Below are 22,061 nucleotides of genomic sequence, written 5' to 3' on the forward strand. Positions count from 1 at the left end.
CTGCACAGTGTGGTGGCTTTTATGCCAGACTATAAATAAGAAGATCCTCATGATGTCAGATGCTTTTTCAGTTGCATTTTGACAACAGAAAACTTGGAATGGTTACATTTGGTAGCTTGATGGTGGAGCTTGACCTTACATCCTCTGATGTGGACAGGAATTTTTCATCTGAGTTTGCTGGCACTTGGCTCAAGCCCTGATGGAGCTGTTTGGCTTCTTGCTTTTTATAATCTCCTGAATTAAACACTCTGTAAATCACTGGAATAGTGGTTAAATCACACACCAGCTTTCTGCCTATGAGCACATTTTGGGCCTCTTTGAAAAGAAAGAGCCAGCATTTCATTAGGCAAAGCTGCTATTTGAGCATCACTCAGCTCCAAGCTGCGGCAGGTTGAAAGCAGCTCAGCCTGGGAGGCAGCTCAGGAAGGACTCTTGGCTGTGCTGGTGGGAGGAAATCCACTTCAGCAGCTCAACACCACATCACTCCCCCAGGGGATTTGCTGCTTGCTCACCCATGCAGGTCACTGCACAGCTTTATTTTATTTTTTTTTTTTTTTTATTAATGTGAAATGTTCCTTTCTTGTGCAGGCAAAGCAATTCCTACCACACGCTTCTTTCTTCCAGAATCAGTTGTGATGTGGGTGGACACCTTAGAAACCATGTATAGTGATAATAACAAGGAATGGTCCCCTGAAGGGAGGATTTGATATCAAGAATTAGAGTAATGACTAAAAAAAAAAAAAACCAAGAAACATGGGTAATTAATAGTTAGACACTTAGCACTTTAGCAGAGAAAAGCCCAGCAACCAACCTCCTTATGTTACAGAAAAGGTCAAGAGCTTATGGCTCATCAAAAAAGAAAAAAAATAGGAAAAAAAAGAAAAAAAAGGTTTGAAGTAAACTCTCCCATTGTGATTTTCTGAGACAGCACCCTCTTAAATGGAGGCAGGGCTCCTATTAAAGTCTAAATAGTGAATAAAATGTTCTTTACTGGTGAGAAACGTGTCTGCAGATGGAAATGTTTTCATGCCTTGGGATGAATGAGCCCCCTCTGGACCCCAGGCTGTGGTCAGCCCAAAGCACAGCCACTGCTGGGGGGCTCCAGCACCAAAAATCACCACCAACAATCAGCTCCTTGCCATGGGTATTCCTCCTCTTTCATGCTCAGTAATGTTGATTTAGTGCAGAGTTTTGACAGAAAAAGGAAACAAAGGTGGATGAAAGGGAATTTATAAAATGATGGTGCTCAGCACTGACTAACTACAGCCTGTACAGTTGCTGCTTCCATGAATCACCTTCCCAGGAATAAATTGTAGGTGGATTTTCACAGTGGGAATCAGGAATTTTTGTTTGCATTTTTGCCCTGATGCTCTAGGTGCTGGATGGAGTTTCCATGAGGATACAAACAAGAAACACAGGTTTCCCCAGGGAGCTGGTTTTTGCTCTGCTGCTGTGGGACTGCAGAGCCACCCTGCAGGCTGAGCCTGGGTTATTCCTTGCTGTGGTTGGGTGATAAACTTTCAGCCCATTAAACACTGTGCTGTTTGATTACACAGGACGAATAATGTTATCTTACAAAAATCAGACTTGATTTGTTTTGTGGCCATGTGAAAAAAGTCAGTTTTGAGGACCCAAACCTGCAAGATTATGGGAATTTTCTCACTGCTGTGGGGTTTAATGGGTCCTGAGCTCAGATCACATGGTGAGGGCTATATAGGGAGCTGTGCCAGCCACTGAGGACTGGACACTGCCCCACCTCTGAGAATTATGTGGCCATCCATGCCACTGCTCTTGTGCACCCACCATGTCCTGGGGCTCCCTGTTCTTTTTATTCGTGCTGTGACCCCTCCTCAGGTAATCACTCACCAAATTTAGTAGTCTAAAAAATGCCCTGTTATCTCAAAATGGGCATCCTGAACCCCTGTGTAGCTCAAAACATATGGGGAACAAGGATATGGGGATATTTTGGAAAGCAAGAGAGGACCTCTGGGTGGGAAATGGATGCTACAGCCAGAATTTTCCTTGGCACAGTGACCACTGAGAAAATCTCTTTGTGGCAAAGGTGTAAAATACCTGGCTGATAGCCCAGACTGTGTCACTCCAGTCCTGATGCCTCTTCAGCCTTTACCCTGACATTTACTGAATGCTCCACTAGAAATTTGAGTAGATAAGACTGGAATAGGAAAAGTTGCTTTCCCATGTCACACATGAGAAGGTGATAAGAGAAATGAAGAGACCTTCCATCTGCAGATCCCTGAGGGCAGATGTTATATGTAATATATGTAATATATGTAATATATATAATATCTTACATATATGTTATATATGTTATATATGTTATATATGTTATATATGTATGTTATATATGTTATATATGTTATATCTGTTAAACTCCCTCTCAAATGCAAATATTCTCTCTTGTGTAGCTACTTCAGGTGTCTCCACTTTGGGGCAGAAGTGCAGAGCTAGAGTGGTGCTTTTGTCCTCTGAATAAGGAAAGTACTTTGCCACCCAAAAACCAGTCCAATTGTGGTGGGGTGGTGGGTAAAAGTGATCACATCACTGATGATAAAAAATTGAAATAATGACACAAATAAATGTATGTCTCATTAATTTTAACTGATGATGACAGTCTGTGTGGGGAGAGGTTGTTTAGAAAGGTGTCTTGTCACTCTAGGACACAAAACAGAAAGACACGGACACTGGATTTTCTAAGACAAAAAAGAGAGCTTTTAGTTTCTGACTCTCACATTTATAGATTTTCAAAAGTGTCTGTGGATTGGAGGGTGACAGTGCCACTTCTCCAATGACACTGGACAAACCAACAGTCCATCCAATTTCTTGTCTTCCATAAAGGAATGCAAAACGATAAGCTGTTTACATAAAGTGAGTGAAAAAGTACAAGAATGTAAACATCAGAAGTCTTAGAAAATCTTAAAAAAAACCAGGGTGACAGTGTCTCAATCTCCCTGAGAACCTACACACAAACCTCCAGGACCTCCTGACATGAGTAGAAATAAGATTTGCTTGAAGACTTAGTTTTCAAAAAGAAGACAGAGAATACTGAGTCATCTGGTTTGGTTTGAAACCAAGTAGCACAGGCTGTTGAATTTTAGAGCACAAACCCAAGAATCAATCTCTTGCCCAATTAGAAGTGTGACCCAGCAGCCAGGGAAGTCTCCTGGTAACGAGGCCCTTCTGCTGTCTCTGGTGATAGGAGATCATTTCTGTGTCTCATTTTATGTCCTAGTAATCCCAGATTGCTCTCTGCAGGCATCACATCACTGTGCCATATTTTTATTAGTGTTTGAAAGTCAGACAAGGTCAGCTGGATGGAAAATGCTCAGGTTTCATCACAAACATCCTTCCCTGTAGATTGGCAGAGATTCTCAGAAGAACCCCACTCAACCCAGGCTCATCCAAAAGATCTTCCCAGTTCATTCTTAAACATCTCAGTGCTTATCAAGCTGTTTCTCTTCAACCTGCATTTTTCCCCCCAAATTCTGAAGAGCTGATCTTTGGCTAGCTGCAATTCTGCCTAGCCTTCTTTACAGCTTTCAAATATTTAGATTTTATTTTTCATGTCTCTACTGTGGACAAATACTAATGAAACCCTGGTAAATCCAGGGTTTACCATATGCCTTGCACAGTGCTGAGGTCAGAGCTGACTGAGAAAGATCTACAGAGTAAAAGAAAATTACATGAGTAAGAGAAAATTGCTTTTAAGTGGTTGCATTTATCACCTGAGTGCTATCGCCTCTCATTGTCTCTTTAGGAGACAAAATATTACTCAGTAACAAAAGTTCCATTTAAAAATACAGTAAAAATTCACTCTGTCTTCTGTGATTTAGAGGGGTCACATGAGAAACATGATAATGTCATCATTTTAAAAGTAATGTTACCAGTGCCCAAGGTCCATTTCCACTGTTTGCTTACTCGGGGAAATGCAGAGTTTTTGATCAATGTTTTGCAGCCTCCATCACTCCAACTCAGGGCTCTGTACCAGTCTCTCATACACTTTTAAATCTTTTTTATTTTTAGGCTAGAAGGGCAGGTCCATGCCACCATTTTATACCATTACCAATGGAAGTTGGAGGCTCCTTTTCAGACAAGTGATTGGTTTTTGTGTCATTGTCCATGGCAGGGGGGCTGGAAATAAATTATTTTTAAAGTCCCCCCAATCCAAACCATTCTATGATTCTATGATTTTAAGGTGGTATTAGCAAAGTTTAGGAGTTTGCAGGTTCAGTACCAAATATTACATTGATGGGGGGTTACAGACACAGGCAGACTATATTAAAAAAAGACCTCTGAGCTCATAATTGTTGGCCTGAATCCAAAATAATTACCAAATTAGAGACAAATGCTTTAGATTACCTTCTTTTTAGATTTTATACACTAAATCCATGGAATTCGTTCATCCTGGAAAAAATGGTTGGTGAGCACTGATGTTTTTAAGAGCAGCTGAATGAATTGATATGAATCTGCAGTTTAAATTAATAAATTCAAATTACTTTCATCTCCTCCTTCTACTTTTGTTCATTGAAAAGAATTTTTTTTTACATTGCTGTAAAGAAAATGTTTGTGTGTGAGTGAGAATTAAATATTTAATAGTGGATGAGCCTAGATGAATGGAAGAGCCTTTCCCATCTAATTAAGCACTTCTATTAGAATTCCAGGAGGGTTCTTTTAGTTGCATCTTCTAACACTATGATTTCTTGATTATCTGTTCTGGCAAGTCTTTATTCCCATTTGTATGATATTTTATTTTATCTCACTGTGAGTCTCAGCAGGGCTCTGTATCTCCTGGGGAGAAATTTTCTTAATGGCACCTGTCTTCTCTTCTCCTTGGTGAATTTTGAAGTAAACAAGTCATTTAATAGTGTCAAGTCATTAAAAACAACTCATTAAAATTGTGTGTGTGCTACTCATGGAATTGCATTCCTGCCTCTTAGAAATCTTCCTCTCTTCCTCCATATCCTTATCTATGGTTCTTTGTAGATTTATTAATTAACCTGTATGTTTTACATCCTTTTATTTGTTTTTGCAAAGTTCCTCAAGTTTGCTTGGGTTTCCTCATCATGCATCAAAAACTTTTAAATATTAAGAAGTTTCCAGTTTTTTATTGCCCTTCTGAATTTAATCTTTATTTTACTCTCTATTTTCTTTCCCTTTTTCTAAGGAAGAAGAAATCTGTCTTAGCTGCTGTCAGATTTTATGTTATTAGAGGTAGATGTGAAGACATTGAGTTCTGGTTCTGAAACAGACAGTTTAGGTAGATAGTTTTTTATACTTAACCATAAAAAATGCTTAAAGTACTGTGAGCTGATGTCCTTAGGACTGTTGTCTTCCAAAATATTCAGTCCTGGCTTGAGGCATATAACAAGAGGAGATATTTCTGCCATCCCCACATGTTTTTGTAGCTGTCTTTATTTCTTCAACTTTTATAAACTAATTACATGTAATGTACTAATTACACAACAAATTTTTTCCAAAATTATGACATAGTGAAGTAAGAAGGTTTAAAATTTTTCCCCAGTGAAACATACATACATAGTTTATATAATTTCTTTAGAGGATGGACATACCAGAGCAGCCTGTGCTGAAAATTGTTGCATTTCTGTTCACAGTGACAGCATATTCAAAGAATTTCCATACCAATTCTGTTGTTCTGTATTTGAAATTAAAATGAAGTTATGAAAACAGACCTTAGAGCAGCAGCTTATACCATACCCCAGAATTTGACTGCTTTTATCAGGTTCAGACATTTTGAGTCTCACCTTGTAAAATATTCTTCTTGAAGTAAAGGGAGCCACTCCCTCACTTACAGTGGAAAATTTCTGGGTATTTTTAAGGTGCTTTTGAAGAATTTTATATAGAAGAGTTCATAATGTTTGTGCTCAGAAAGAGAACCAGTGCCACAAAGTCTCTGAGGGAAATTTGCCTTCTTTAGGAGAAAATGCCAGAAGAGGGAACACATAGGTATAAAAATTTCAGTGAAAACCAGGACAAACCCTTTCAGACAAGTTCCTCATTAATCAAAGTAATTTTTAAAGTCAAATGCAGGTAACACATGATTGATTAGTTTGTTTTATTCTACATCTTGTTCTGAGCTCAATTGCAAGCAAAGATGACTTGGCAGTCAGCACTTTGCTTGCACTCAGGAACTTTCCTTGTTTGGAAATTTTGAGGGGAGACTTTTTGGCAAAAAAACTTCACTTAAACGAGCAAATTTCTCAATTTATTACTTCAGAAATGTTTTTTGAACATGGTGCTGAGGTCATGCTCGTGTCTGGAGCAATTTAACAGTCTCTGGTCCAGACAATGTCATTTTAATGTGGAAGAGTTTATGTAGCACCTGCTCCATCTTCTGTCTGGTCTGAAATGTACTATTCCCTTCTTTCTCAGCTATAAGATCAATCATTTTAAAAGTGGAAGGAATAATGGCAACAGTTTAATAAGGTCTTGCCCGTTCTTTGGCCGGAAATTAAGATTAAGGCTCTTTTTTGGGAGGAAATAGTGAAAATATTGTGAGGATGCAGTGAACCTATTTCTTCATCCAAACCAGGAGCCAGAGATGTACAGACTGCCTTCAGAATTGCCCATTTCCAAGCCAGCATCCTGCACAAATGAGCTCACAAGGGACAGGCTCAAATCCAAACAAGCCCTAATTATGAGGGTCTGTGAGGAGCACTGGCTCTTTGGAGAGGCTGAGATGACCCATAATATTGATTGATTCGGGGAAAAAAGTACAGAGGAATTCTAAGCAGGCTGTTTTGGAGGAGAAGGAAGAGTGTAGCTGTGGAGAGCTACAGCTTAATAGGCATAACATACTTCCCAGAAGAAGCTGAGTGGCATGAGATCCCATTTATCTGTAAAATGGAGGAGTGCTCCTGGCACACAGGTGTGCATTTGGCCCGATTCCCCTACAGGAAGTTAACAAAGGAGAGTTAAATGCCTAGAGTAGCATGGGATAATTGGAAATGTGGTTGATAAATGCTCTCCAAAAGGGTTTTTCAGTTTGAGGATCCCTAAGAGCTTTCTCAAAGAGAGCATCACGGAGTTGTGCCAGTCCTGCCCGGAGCAGCTGTGCAGACAACTCTCCCTCCTCCTTCTCCTTCCAGCTCATAAAATAGCCCACAGAAGTTATCTTATAGTTAGTTAGGACACAATTTGCCCAGAAAATACCTGAAAGTGTTCAAGGTCAGGCTGGATGGGGCTCGAAAAAACCTAGGAGAGTGGGAAGCATCCCTGCCCATGGCAGGGGGCTTGGAATGAGATGATCTGTAAGGTCCTTTCCAACCCAAAGCTATCTCTGAGTGAGTCTTTGATAATGGATTTGTGTCTGTGAGTCCTTGATGATGGGTTTGGAATGGGTTTCCTGGGGCTACCAGAGCAGGAGTCCATGCATATTCCATCACGGGCCTTGCCCCAGATGGAGCCCAAATACATGTGTGGGAATTTGAGCTTTCACAATGAGGTTCTGAAGTGAGGGAACTCCATTTCCATGCCACCTTTGGGCCTGCTGACAGCACAGGTTTCCCTGGCTACTGCTGGTGCACCCCAGCTCCAGGCGATTCCTGTGTTGCAGACATCTTTTTATGAAAATATTCTCCTTAGGATTTTTTCTTCCTGAGCAGCTGTGAGGCCTCAGAGACAAAATGTAAACAATGATCATCTGCTGCTGTGGAATACAACAGGTGCATCTGTGATTGGTCTCATGTGGATGTTTGGAATTATTGGCCAATCACAAAGACTCTGGGACAGCTGTCTTTGTTATTCATTCTTTTCTATTCTCAGCTAGCCTTCTGAGAACCTTTTCTTCTATTCCTTTAGTATAGTTTTAATGTAATATATATCATAAAATAATAAATCAAGCCTTCTGAAACATGGAGTCAAATCCTCATCTCTTCCCTCATCCAAAGACCCCTGTGAACACCGTCACACTCCTGTGGTTTCTCTGAAGCCTGAGGGATCAGGCTTGGCCAGGAAAATCACCTCAACCCCCTTGCACATGGTACTGAACTTTGCTGCACGTAGGTGAGTGAGTGTGGCTACTTCAGAGAAGAAGATTCTCCTCAAAAGATGAGAAACAAGCCAAAATTTACCAAGATGGATATGTGCATCACTCAGGAACATTTGTGGGGGGTTGGGATCTTGGTCTGCTTTCATAGCCTGTGATAGGAGGGAATAACTCACAGCATGAGGATGAATGCACACAAGATTTTGCTACAAAAGAAGCTTCCCAACCATATGAAGCCACTTAGAAAAGACTCGGGAGATGCAACTCTGTTTTTCCTTGGCTATACCCACGAATGACAAGATGACTTTATTTTTTCTTTTTGTCTGCAGCACAGGTCTTTGCTTTTCCTTCTGCCTTATCAGCTACCAAAGCTGGTTTATGCAGCATTTTTCACTGTATTAGAGGTTTCCTCTTCTAAAAGATGATGCAACGAACAGAACTGACAGGATCTGTGTGTGCTCTGGTCTGAATTATTTGCTGTAATTGGCACGTCTGTCCCTTAGCTCCACCTGTGTTATCTGAAGCATTAAAGCTTTAAATTCTTACAATTTGTATAATCCGTTTATTTAGGGATGGTATTTCCCCCTCTGTTTGTAATTTCTTGCTCTTCTTTTCACCATGGGTAAAATAACCCAAGAACTAGATAGTTCATTTGACAAATAGTGAAGTGCTATTTTTTTCTCCCAAAAGAGGTTTTGATTTGATTCACTGTTTTTCTCTTTTCCTTCTACCCTCAGAGGTTACCCTCTGTTAAGATAATCAAGACAGCTAACCAGAGAGATTGATTCCTAACAGGCATATCTGAGTGGAAATTTAAACAGCTAACACACACAATCCAGAACAAGTGGTGTGGTTCATCTTTCTACAGCAAAGGGAATTTTGTAGCTGCTCTCAGTATGAGCACTATGAGTTCTCTTATCCATACCTTACCAAAACAGCTTTCGGCTGCTCACAAAGGCACCTTCTAGGTAAAAAAACATAATAAAAGACACAATTTTGCTCGACAGGCAGCAGCTGTGGATGACATTTTGCATGTAGAAATGAAAGCTGTCTGTGTCCCTTATGGCACACTCAGACTTTGAAGTGTCAGTGCCTCAACCATCCCCTCTTGCCCCTCCACACCCTCTGTTCATCCCATCTCCATCAAACCTCCAGCTTTACTGTGAGGGTTCCACCTGCAGGAGTGATGGAAGGAGGAACCTGTGGCCATCAGGGTCCCCACCTTGGGTCTGCCCCGATCCTGGCTGGCCTTTGAATGGCTCAGAGGAAATGAGTGTGGGAAGATTGCACAAAATCAGTTCTGAGCATCCCTCTTGCTGCTGAGCTGTCCTTGCTCCTACAGCCCCAGTGCAAACGAAGGAGCAGCCCAGAGACTGTGACTGGGCTGCTGCACCAGGCCCCAAAAAGGCAATAAAGATGTGAAAAATGCGTTTTTTATGACTGGCTTTTTGCAAATATTAAAATGAATATGACATGTGCTGTTTTATAAAGTTATACTGTATTAATTCTCTTAAGTAGTGTGTTAAATATAGTTTTAGATTATAACAAAATGTTAAAATAGAAACTATGCCATGTAGGATAGATTTTTTTTAAAGAAACGACTCACACTGATATAGCAGCCACAGGGCACCTAAATCTATCAGAGAAAGTGAATTTATTGCCCCCTTATCAGGAGACACGAACTTCTTCCTGCCTCGCTCAGCCCTGAAGATGCTGTTAGGATTCAGAGGAAGAAGCTGACACTGACCAGACAGAATCCTGTGTTTGAATGGAATTTATTTATCATGAGATGTATGAATATGCAACAGGTTATTGTTTTTAAGGGTTAATCCTCTGTTAATGTGGGTCCTTTTTCAGGCTCGTGCTGCCCAGAGAAAGGTACCCGGACCATCCGTAACTCTTTGTTTTTATTGTCTCATATTGTCATAATTCAAATTGTCCAAATTATTATTACTCCAATTAAATTGCTATTTTCATAACCATTTTATTCTTTAAACCTATTAAAATTTGAAAACCAAGTGATTGGCGTTTTTCACAAAGAGAATTCACTTTGTGCTGAATTACTGCATGCAGCTCTGTTCTGTTTTGAAAACATGTTCTGCAAAACCCTGTGCAAGGCCTTTTGCTTAAAGGCCAGGCAGGGTTTGGCTGTTTTCTCTGGTTTTTGGTGGTGTTGGCCTCAAATTGCCTTGTTATTCCTGTCTGTGGACCAGTGATGATAATAGCCTCACTTTTTCAAGCAGTTTGAGATCTTCTAATGAGGCCCATTTTATACAGGCTTTATTAGAGTTCTTGTTTGTAGGATGTTACAATACACAGGGTTGTTGCAATGTGACTTCAGAATATGTAATGTAATTATTTGTGCTGAGTATAAATACAGTTAAGGCAATGCTATCTATGCTGGGAGAAAATGACATTATGCTGCTTTGACATTTACCAAAAAAGCCTCCTTTTTCTATATTGCATTTGCTGTGTGTCACTTGTGTTCTGCTACCAAATGAAGGTAATGGATGAAAGAACAAGAAAAGCATTTTGATTTTATTTTCTAAAAAAAAAAGTAGATATTTTGTGTTAATAGGAGTTTTTCCATTTGAAGTCAGTCTATCAGTTGTTATAGAGTTGTTAATCTTTTCCATCATATTCAAAGAAAATTTATGAGGCAAAAAGTCTTTGGGTGCAGAAGACAAAATTTTATTTTTTTTGTGGCAGTAGGATTAAAATATAGAATTATTGTTTATCCTTTGTGGACATGATCAGAGTTGATGAATACAATTACATTGTTTGCCATCCCTGAACTAATTCTTAAGGCTTAGGCAAGTCAGCAGTGGAACTAATATGTTTAGCTTCTTATTAATAAGAAACAGAAATTGCCACTTAAATGCTTGACCTTACCAACACTTGCTAGTGTTTACCTTACTGTTAAAAATCTGCTGAAACCTGGCTGAAAGGCATCTTACAAGTTTGTGGTGTATTTCCAAAGGACACCTGTGCAGCAGCTTAAACAAGGACATTTCTGAAGCTGAAATCTTATTTTTCTCTTTTTGCAGGGATCCCCAGAATTTGTATCCCCCTGAGGTCAGCAATGCAAAGCTTCAGTATGCTGGTTGGGGTCCAAAAGGGCAACAGCTGGTAAGAGAAAAAACAAGTGTGCAAATGCATTTAGAGACCATGCTGCTATTGCTTGGAAGTAAAGAAATAATAATTCCTTTTCTGAATAGTTTCTTGAAGCCTGTGTGGTAGCTTCTAGCAGTTGTTTATAATCGTTCTATCATGTAATTTATTTATAAAATTCCCAAATATATCCGTTCACTGCAAAGTAATCGTGTCTAAAAATGCAGAGAAAGAACTGTTCATGAAAGCTTTTTGAGAGGATGCACCTGCTTCTCCCAGTGTTGGACACAGGACACATTATAGAGATAATAGTTTGATTTATTTAGCATCTCATTGCTTCACAAGGGCATCTTCAGACTTGCAAACTTGGCTCTGGGGATATGTTAATATTAGCAGCCCCATTTGGAGAATGCATCTCTCCAGAACAGAGCTGCCCTGAATTTGCCCTGTGGTTGTTTGCAAAATAGACAGAATTAGAAGAGGATCCTGGAAAGTTTTCAGAGCTGCTTTAAAAAAAAACAACCACACCACTTGTCAGGGATTCATTCTATTTCATGGAGCTGTTCATGTTGCAAAAATCTTCAAATCCCCAGTATTTTACCCCTCAGCCACTGCCATCCTGGATGTGCCCATTTTTCAGAGCATGTATTTCCTGGCCACATCCCCTGGCTTCATTCCCTGGTGCAAATCCAATATTAAGTTTTTTCTATATTCCAAACGTTCTCTTTCTACCATAACAAGAAATGAAAAAGTGGCAACTTATTTTTTGATATGGAGGCTTTATACCAAGAAATGAGCTTTGAAAGCTCATTATAAAAGAAAAATCTGGCATGGATCTCCTGTTCCCAGTCGTCTCTTGGGGACTGTTTGTCTGTGTCCTTAACTAGATTGTTTTAAATTCTGTGATTTAAAAAAAAAAAAAAAAAAAAAAAAAAAAAAAAAAAAAAAAAAAAATAGGAGTCATTGTCATTGCAAGCCTGAAAATCAATTTAGAGAAAACATAACAGATACAGGAACAGGAAAGTCTTTCCTCCATCAGGAGGCTTTCCTCCTCCTGCTGCTCCATCAGGAAAATTGTGTTTGAGAGTCATTGGCCCCATATCTGATCAGAGAGGGGGCTCAGCAGCTTTATCTCTGTGCAAAATGTTTTCTGAAGAGCTCTTTGCCTTCACTGCACACGGCTGGGGGAACTCACACATCATTTTGTTCCAATCCCTCCCCACCACGTGCAGGGAGTACCTTTAGGACCTAAAAAATAAAGCCAAAACATTTTTCCCTTCACTGCTCACTAGCTCTGTTTTAAGTCTAAAGTCAGAATTCCACAATACGTAACAAAAGCTACATTTTCTAATTAAAATCTAATATTGAGCATCATTTGTCACATTCTCCACCCCACAAGTGAATCTTTCTTCCTTTTACAGAGTTTTGCTGTGAATTGTGTGCCCTCAGCACCTGTGGTCACAGCTCACTGCTCACTCACATCATGCTCATTTTACCAAGCTGAAGGGCTGCACCTGATTCCCACCTTGGAAAGAGATCTTATACCAAAACAAAGAAAAATATTCATACCAAAATAGACAAATTAAATATATTTCCAACAGGAGAGTATGCACAATCCAGGAGAAGAAAAGTCTTCTTTACAATAAACTTTATAATTTAATGCTGAAGGGGGTGGTATCAATTTCCACCATATTTTTTAAGCAATTTACAGTGAAAACTGTAATTTACAGTGAAATTTACAGTGAAAGCCCTAGGAATTCCTGAAGACATCAGTTTCATGCATGTTCCTGCCATGGGGTACATTATATATATATATATATATATATATATATATATTTGGTACCTTTAAAAGTCCCTTTGTTGAATTCCATATGAATCTCGGAAAAATCTTGCTGCAGCAAATTTGTTCTGCATGCTTATTTTTTCCTTTTTTGTTTTGTCTTTTTTTGTTTTTTTTTTTACTTCAAGATTTGCAAAATTATTGGCTTGTAATTGAGCTCTATTCCCTGTTCTTGCATTTGGAATCAGGGCAGGTGAGGAGCAACTCACTGATAGTTAAAGCATTATTTTTTCATACTTCTAACATATGTGCCTTTTTGCCCTTTTCTTTGCCAGTCATTGACCTTGAAATACAATTACAGCTGTAGTTTATAAAATAAACATGCTTTTACATACATCAATATAATCTTTTTATATCTAATAATCAGCAGAGAATTGCCAGAGGGAAAAAAAAAGATGATTTTAAAATTTTTTAAAAATAATAAAAGAAAACAAGAAAAATAAATGAGATCTAGAAACACACCATGTTCATGTTCTGTATTTCAGGACTAATTGGGTTACTCAGAATATAATTGCCAGTGAAATTCGTGTCACCTTCTTTGGAGATGCAAAGACGGAGGAAAAATTAAAGCCTATTAAAATTTGATAGTGGGAATGTGTTTGCTAAATGTGCACTGAGTGGTGTTGCAGGGGAAGGAGGGAAAATGTGTTGAGTGGGAGGGAAAGGATTTGTGGTTCGGGAAGCACAAATCAGCTCCCCTGGTCCCAGGAGGCTGCTGGGGGTGTTTGAGGGGGTCCTGCAGCATCAGGGGGGCCCCAATTGTGTGTCAGCCCTGGTGCTGCACCCCTGGGCACATCTCCCAGAGAAGGAGGGAGCCAAGGGCAAGTGTGCTTTGCATCACCTTGAAGATACCCCAATTTTCAGGAAATAAAAAAAGCCTTCCCCTTGAAATCTCCTGGTTTGTTCTTTTTTGGCAACATAAAGGGGAAGGCAGGGCAGGAGAGTAAGAGGGCTTGGTTCCAGAATTTTTATTCTCTTTGTAGCTTCTGTTTCATCCTTCCTAGGGGAACTTTGGGTTGCTGAGCCTGACCTCTTTCTCTCTTGCATGTCTAATCATTCAAGAAAAGAAATAAATCTGAAATGGAAGGAGCCTGAATGATCTGCATTCTCTGCAATTAAAAATATAGTGGAATATTCCCAGGAGCAATTTTCTATTTATCTTGCTTTATTTTGTCCTTTCTCATTAAATTATATGCCAATTTTTGGATGATTAAGTCCTCAGAGCATGTTTCTTGACTTCTTACTAGCCTGCAGAATGCCACACATGCCAACTGAACTGTTTAAATAATGGCAGATACTGGATCAGAGAAAATCTGTCAGAAGATCAGAATGCAAAAAAGCTCTCACTTCTGGCATCTCAGAAAAAAATGCTTCAGCTTTTCTCTGATCTCAGCCAAAGCCTTGACAAATTAAGTCTCACAAAGCTGTTGGAAGAATGGGGCCCTCACCAATGTGAGCTCCAGAGTCATTAGAAAGAGAGCCACTAATTTCAATGCAGGAGGGAACACATTCCCTAATTTTGGCTGCTAATAAAGGGCTCATTCCTCTCATTTGTCCTACAGCATGAGTCATCATTTATGCCTTTCCAGAATAAGTGAAAAACACTGTTAACTTGGAATAACTGTGTGATATATTCACTATTTGTGGGTGTAAATGACTATGCAAAATGCCTATGGGAAAAATCCATCCTTTCCATGGTGCACCTGACAGCCCAAAGCCACACTTAGAATTCCATTACATCAGCCTGCTGGCCTGCAGCATGGTACTTGGTGGCTTTTTAGTGAACAGACTGTACTATCCTCTGTTTGTGTGATATTTTCCAGCAATATGAGACTGTGGGTGGCATGACAGGACTGCAAAAAAGTGTTATTCTGTACCTTTGTCCTGTTCTGGGTATGCTTATCTGCACAAGAATCTTCACTCCTTGGATTTCTTCTCTTTCTCTGATCATGCCATCTTATGACTCAACAGCTACCCACTTCTGATTTTGCCACCAAAATATAAAAACCTTCTGTTAATTGATCTTATTGGAATATTTTACCAGTTTCATCATGTTCCCCATCTCATGTTCCAAGGCTCTGCCCACATGCTGAGAGCTCAGCAATGTTCCTGTGCTACATTTGCCCCAACAGCATCTAAGAAAAGGTTAATGATACCTGAGATCCTGAGCTCAGCTTCATGAAGCTTGTGTGGCTGACAGACCTGGACCTGTCTATTTATCAAGAAAAGTGGGTGCTGTGTGAAGAGGTTTTCTTTGCTGTTTTTCTTGGCAGCACAGACAAAATCAGGGAGTGTTTCAGTGCTTCAGGGACTGCCCAGTGCACATCTGTAACCGAGGTGCTCAAGGAATCCAATAAACGCAAAGATTTCAGGAGGCTTTTAACTGTCATCCCAAAATGAGCACACCCAGGTTCAAAGTATGTGCATTAAATACAAGGTAGAATTATCCATGGGCCTTGCTGCCACAAGGAGAGAGGATGCGGAGATCTTTCCTAATAAAATGCAGTGAATATTTGTCTGCATTGACAGCACTAAATACAGTTCACAGGAGCTGTTAAACTCCAGTATCAAAAGCAGAAGCACTTCTGTTGCGCTGCCATTTTCTTCTTTCTTTTTTTTTTTCAAAATCAGAATCTGTAACCATCCTGACAGATATTAATGGCAATGGTGACACATCAGATGCTGGGGGAAGCAGTTTTGCACAACTTCAGAGGCAGCAGTTATAATTCTAAAAAATCTCTCTCATAGACCATAATATTTATTCTTCTACAAAGAGAACTATTTCTTTTAAAGTTCTCCTGACCAGTCAGTCTATTATTGTTTACACAGTTGCTTTAAGTTCAAAAAAGATCCAGAAAGCAGACTGGGGCTGCTGGAAGTTTTGTATGTCTTTGCATTTACTGCAGCCCCACACAAGAGCCAAAGCAGGTTTTTCCTGCCTTCATAGCAATAAGCCTTTTTCAGTGTCAACTCTTTTCGGAGCAGGAACTATCTCTTTTTCTTGTAGATTGTGCTGCAATCAAGTTTATAATTGGTTCTAAGGTAACAGAAGTTAAGTTTCACAGCAGGTGCAGAAGATGCAATAAGAAATCTATATTTCAGGGAAATGCAAATGCCAGGGGGAAAATTGAGTGATTCTTTCAGCCTCTTCCAGGTTAGGGTTTGCAGGTGCCTTCAAACAGTGAATGCTGATGCTGGTAAACAGCTTAGTGTCATAAATATTAAAAGTGCAATACAATTAAGTGAACCATTGGATTTTTTACTATATAAAACATTTGAATGGTAGATCCTGCTGCATGACCAGAACCTACCCATTTCCCTTATAATTTTTTTCAATGCTGTAGTACAATGTTTTTCCAACTAGTCTATCTAGATGCAAAAAAAAAAAAAAAAAAAAAAAAAGCTGGTTAAGTGATGACACCTGGAACTAAACTGGAGTGACTCCTCTAATTAGGAGCTTTTTCCCTGCCTGAATTTGTGCCTGTCGTGCCAGCTTAGTTCCAGGCAGAAGGGCTGCACAGATATCAGGGGAAGGGCACCATTTCCACAGGAGGCACTGAATCATCTGCTGTTGTTCCTATTCCAGAAGGGCTTTTAAACTGCTCTGTGAATAATTGCTGTAGGTCTATTTGTCTCTACCATTCTTTCATAGATTTTTGCATCATTATTTTCAAGCTGTTGTTCCCTCACCTTTTCTTTTTTGCAATGACATATGAATCAATATTTAGCTGTGGTCTACTGTATGTAATTATTCTGGATTGCTTGTCTTGCTAGTTGGAAAAATAAAAAGACTTCTCCCCTGTGTCCCTCTCCCCCAACCCCAAAGTTTATGGAACCTCTATTTAAGCATAGTGAGAGATATTCAGACAGATTTTAACATGGTCCCTACATTCTGGAAAAGCAAAAATTTCAGTATGATAATGTGCCATCTCCTCATTCCCTTCTTGAGCATCAGAATATGATTTTTTTAGGAAAATTTAATTTAAATATATTACATATAGACTGAGCACCTGGACAGGTTACTCCTTTCCTCTCTCCCCTCACTTATTCAAATAATTCCACTGGAAAGTGTTGTGTTTAGGTTTTGTTTTGGTTTTTTTTTTTTTTTTTTTTTTGTTAGGGTTTTATTCCTTTGATGCTCTCTCTTTGTTTACAGTGGCAGCAGTGTCCTTTTTTTAACTTTTCACATCCTTGTCATTCCTTTGTCACCCTGGGCTTGGTGTTGGGTCCTTGTGCCCTAAAGGGAGGCTTTGGCACAGTCAGAGTTTTGTTCTTTGCTGAGAAATTGTCACATCTCTTCTCCTCCCAGCATCTTGGTGCTGCATCTTCATCAGGTGGCAAAAGAGCAGGATATTTAGACTAACTGCAGGTGCTGCAATAAAATGTTACTGAAGGAATATTCAGGTAATTTATTTAAAATAGGATGTTGCTCTTTTTGTGGCCGTGAAATATTTCAGAGGACAAAATGAAATTTGCTATTTGCCATAGAATTTCACCAATAAATCAGAAAGTAATTGCCCTTACACCCAAATATGACATATAGGATGATGCAGGCATTTCCCCTGGGGGTGAGACACTGCCACAGGCTTCCTCTGGGATTTCTTATATGTCATTTTGTTTTCTGGTGAAGTTTGATTTTTTTATATGTCACTCTGTTTTCTGGTGAAGTTACAGCAATAGATTCCTACTTTTAAATCGACTTACAGAATTGATGCATTAAATGTCACTGACATTCAATCTGCATTAAGGAAACTGAGTGTGTTCTCGCAAGAAATGCAAATATCCATGGATTTGCTAGCTTAGAGGAACTCACCATCCTGTTCCTTTACAAGGAAAGTACTGAGTTCTCTTCCTTTATATGTTACCACATTTCCTCACCTGCTTCTGTGCAATATTCCTAGCAGGAAAACACTCCAGTATTGGCTCAGTACCACTGGAACTTATTCCCTCCCTTTACAGAAATTTCTTGAATTTCAATTGAGATTAATGGATATTGAACCACTCTTTTTTATTAGGGGCAGTTTTCATTCCAGAGATCTGACTGCCAAAAATATATTCCTGTCTGTGCACAAGTGTTTCCTGACATCTTACAAATCATTGGTAGGTGGAGGATGTCCTTTGGAATATGCGCTTAGGAAAAGTGTTGTTCTTGAAAAGTGCAGTGAAAATATTGACCTTTTCTTTTAGATAGCTGCCATGAAAATATTGACCTTATCTTTTAGACAGCAGCAATTATTGCTGAGAGTGTGGGGAAGTTACAGACATTGGGATGCCACAGGCAGGACTGGGCAGTGCCACCCAAGGAGGGTCCCAGCTTGGCTTGTGGTGCTGCTCTCTCCTTCCCCAGGAGCTGCCATTTCCCAGAGAGATGAGGAAACTTCATGGAAAATTCTGTTAGCTCTCCTCCCCACCTGCTGGAATAGGTGTTGAGTGTTTCTACAACCAAGCTTCTAATTAAAGAGGAATATTGCAGTGGCCAGCTCACTGCCCAAGGTCAGATGTGCACCTGGAGGAATCCTAAATCCCAATTGCCAGTTTCTTTGTGCTGACACAAATAATCTTTGTGCTGCTCTTAGTCAGGTGTTCTCTCTATAACACAATAAAGTATTTTAAATGGAACACTGTATCATCTCACATTAAATAATCTAATTTATAGTCATGCCCTACATAACCATCAGAGATATTAGGTTATGGAATACACGATAATCCATCAAGCAGAACTTTAAAGCAGAAGCAGAGTTCCATACTAAATGGTACATTTACTATTACATTCTTTTATATAACAAGGCAGTTATAAATTAAAATAACCCCATTAGAATACAGGGCAATGAAATACAAGCAGACATGGCTCTTTCTCTTTGTTGAGGTGAAGCAAACCCTCCTTTCTTCCCTGAAGAACAGAAAATAGGACAGCAGATTTTTCTTGAAACATACATTTTTAAATCTCCAGAAATGTGATAACTGTTTATTTACCTGTACTTTGGCAAATTCTAGGTGTGATTAGAATCCATGCATGTTGTGGTCTGTCCTGCTCACAGAATACAAATTGAAATGCACAGCATCTGTAACAATGCAATGTCAAAAATATTTAAAAACTTGTAAAAAACAGAGAAGAATATTAATGCACTGAACAACTTAAACTGAGAGAATCAAGAGGGGAAAGAAATCTTCTGTACCCAGTTTAAAAGGAAAAATTTTGGGAATATGTCTCCATATCATAGAAATATGCCATTACTTCTATAGTCTATTATTTGGGACTTTATCTCAAGCATTAGTTTTGACAATTTTGGATTGTCCAAAGGTATTTAAACCCACAAGATCATAAAAACTCTACTGATTTCCTCAGAGACACTGCAAGGGGGATACTTCCAAGCAAGTTTCTGAGTAGGCCAAAATCTGCTCTCCTAAATTCCAGGGCTTTATTCTTTTTTCTGCCATATTTCCTCTTGTGATCCTGAATTTCACCATCTCACGGTGTGTGCAGCATCAGCTACTCCCAGCTTTCACCTTGCCCTGAAATTTCTCAGGTTTGAAAGTGTGAGGTCCAGCAGAGCATCTCCACCAGCTTCTTCATCACCTGTGTCAGGACAAGCGCCCTCCACAGACCTCTGGGTTATTGTGCTTGTGGTTTTGACCCCGCAGGAGATAAAGGTTAAGGTTCCCCATGAGGATGAGGGTATTTAAATGTGGGCCTTCTACCATTTACATGGAGAAGGGCACATCTCCTTCCTCCTGAGCAGAAAGCCGGGATCAGGTGTTCCCACTGCTCCTTTCCCTCCTCCACCCATACCCAGGTGCCACAAGGAGATCACTGACCCCAGCCCCAACAGGAGTCACCTCCAGGCCTGGAGAGCCACATCCCCCCTGGGCAACCCTTCAGACTCTGCCCTGGAGCTCTGGACACTGTCCACGGAGACAGGAAATGTTTCTTTATTTGAACGTATGAAGGAATGTTTTTTCCATTCTCTCTGCTGTTTCGGTTGCTTTGTTGATCGCACATAACAAAAGCAAAATTAAGTTCTTAATGTTTATTTTGCAAGATATATTGGCAGTTTCCAACCTATGTGGCTAAAATCAGCATGATTTACTGTGGTGACTCTTCTGCAAATGACTCTTTTCCCAAATATGCAATCAAGGCCACTGAAGGCAGGAGAATTTTTGTTTGACTTTTGCATTGGTCCTGTTGGTTTTCCTTGCACAAACAGCTGCATTTCTTTTCACTGCACTGATTTCTGTGCAGCCAAGCTCTTATACCACTGGAATCAGATGTTTTCAAGTCTTTCATCCCCAGTGATGAGTCATGAATATTGGTTTTGATGTGTTCATGGATCAATATGATTCTTATATGCATCAATCTTCACTTCTGTATTCTCTGCCTGCAGTGGTCCCCTGGGTTTTTTCACCATCTCTGTCCTGAAATCTTCCCTGCAGAATTATTTTAAACAGGTTTAAAATTCCCTGTGATGTAAACATTACCTTTTCCTATATCTGGGCCAGGTAAATTTGAATTAAACTGGGCTTTATCTCTTTGTGGCATACCTTCAGAAATTGCAATGTCTTCTAAATCCCTGGTGTCTTAAGGAGTTAGCTTCTTACTTTGACTTAAAACAGACAAATGGTCTGGTATGAAAAACTGTGACTGTAGCCTTTTCTGTCAATTATTTATTAAGATGTGATTCTTTGCAATGTTCTGATTGTGTGGAAGAGTTTAATTGTGTAATCACTGGTCTTAATAATAACATTTTCATTTTATGAAGAAAAAAAGTTGATTTAAAATTCTTTATCTCATTCCTCTATCACAATTGTATTCTGTCTCTTTCCTAAGTTATGAACATGAACCAATTGAAGGAGAGAATGAAAATATTTTGAAGTTTTTTGTCTTGTATCTTTTTTATCACCTGCTATCAAGCTATTTTTAAATGGCAAGAAGAAAAACCTAATTAAAATACTAGATCTTATTATGCAAGCTCACTGGTGAGGAGCAGTTTATGGTTTTATTCCCCTTTTTGAAGAACTGATAAGAGCTGGTGTAATCACATCATATGCATTAGGAAAAACACTAATGACAGAATACATTAATGACAGCTATTTGAACATCAAAGTTTGCATTTTATGAGGCTCAAAAGAAGAAATTGGCAGAGTATTAATTAAATAATGCATAATCAATCAGCAACAAGCTTTAGAACTGATTTTGAATTGATCACACATTTTTTCTGCTGAAGTTGATGTAAGGGCAGGAACTGCAAAATGCCAAGACCTTTCTGGTACAATGCTTGTCACACTTCCTTGGGATCACAAAATGAAAACACAATTATTGTTTCTGCTTCAAGATGCTGCATGGATGAGGACAGGCCCAGGCTGATTCTGGGTGGCACAGACAGGATTTAACTCAAAAAAACAGCAGGGAATCTCTCTCTTTGCAGTTTTTCATTCCCACTGTCCTCAGCTTCCAGGTTTCACATGGCAGCATAAAAACAACACTAATTTTGGAGGGGATATCTCCAAAATATTTGGATGGAATTAGAGAGCACTGGAAATGGTGTAGAGGGAAGGTCTTTCTGTTTGTGTATTTCCAGGAAGGGTTTGATCACAATCAAAGCTACTCGTGTCCATGGTCTGACATTTTCAAACCACATTTACAAGCTGTGGCTCTGTTACAGACCTCAGCCAGCTACTTAGCATATAAATAAAGACATAATACTTTTCCACTTCCTGAACATATTGGTAAGATAAATCTGTGTATTTTCCAGAGGCATTCTGATCAATGTGATGAATAACACCATATAAATATGTAGACAGTTAATATACAGTTCAGCACAAAACATTCCTGTCACTGAACCAAAAAAAAAAAAAAAAATGGACAGGAGTCAGACTGTTCTAAGGCAGTGCCTTATGATAAAAAGTTTTTTTAAAAGTCCTTGATTAAAGAAAATCTTTAAATCCCCTTGTGGGATTATTATGGTGGGTTGCCCTCCATGCTGCTCTATCACTCCCCTTCCCCAGTGGGCCTGGGGGAGAAAATTCTATGAAAATCTCATGGGTGAAGATAAGGACAGGGGAATCACCTGCCAGTTGCCATCGGGGCAG

At 39.4% G+C, this 22,061-nt stretch overlaps 1 protein-coding gene across 3 annotated transcripts in view; it reads left to right on the forward strand.

Annotated features, from left to right (window-relative positions):
* The window catches only part of DPP6 (dipeptidyl peptidase like 6), a 510,047-nt gene that overhangs the window by 393,013 nt on the left and 94,973 nt on the right, over positions 1–22,061 (forward strand). For all 3 annotated transcript variants that reach the window (XM_058041744.1, XM_058041730.1, XM_058041737.1), the window contains exon 7: positions 11,071–11,152. In XM_058041744.1, the coding sequence (XP_057897727.1) occupies positions 11,071–11,152 (82 nt within the window). The remainder of the gene's footprint in view (positions 1–11,070; positions 11,153–22,061) is intronic.

Source organism: Melospiza georgiana, chromosome 1 (assembly GCF_028018845.1).
Source record: "Melospiza georgiana isolate bMelGeo1 chromosome 1, bMelGeo1.pri, whole genome shotgun sequence".
Taxonomy (NCBI): Eukaryota; Metazoa; Chordata; class Aves; order Passeriformes; family Passerellidae; genus Melospiza; species Melospiza georgiana.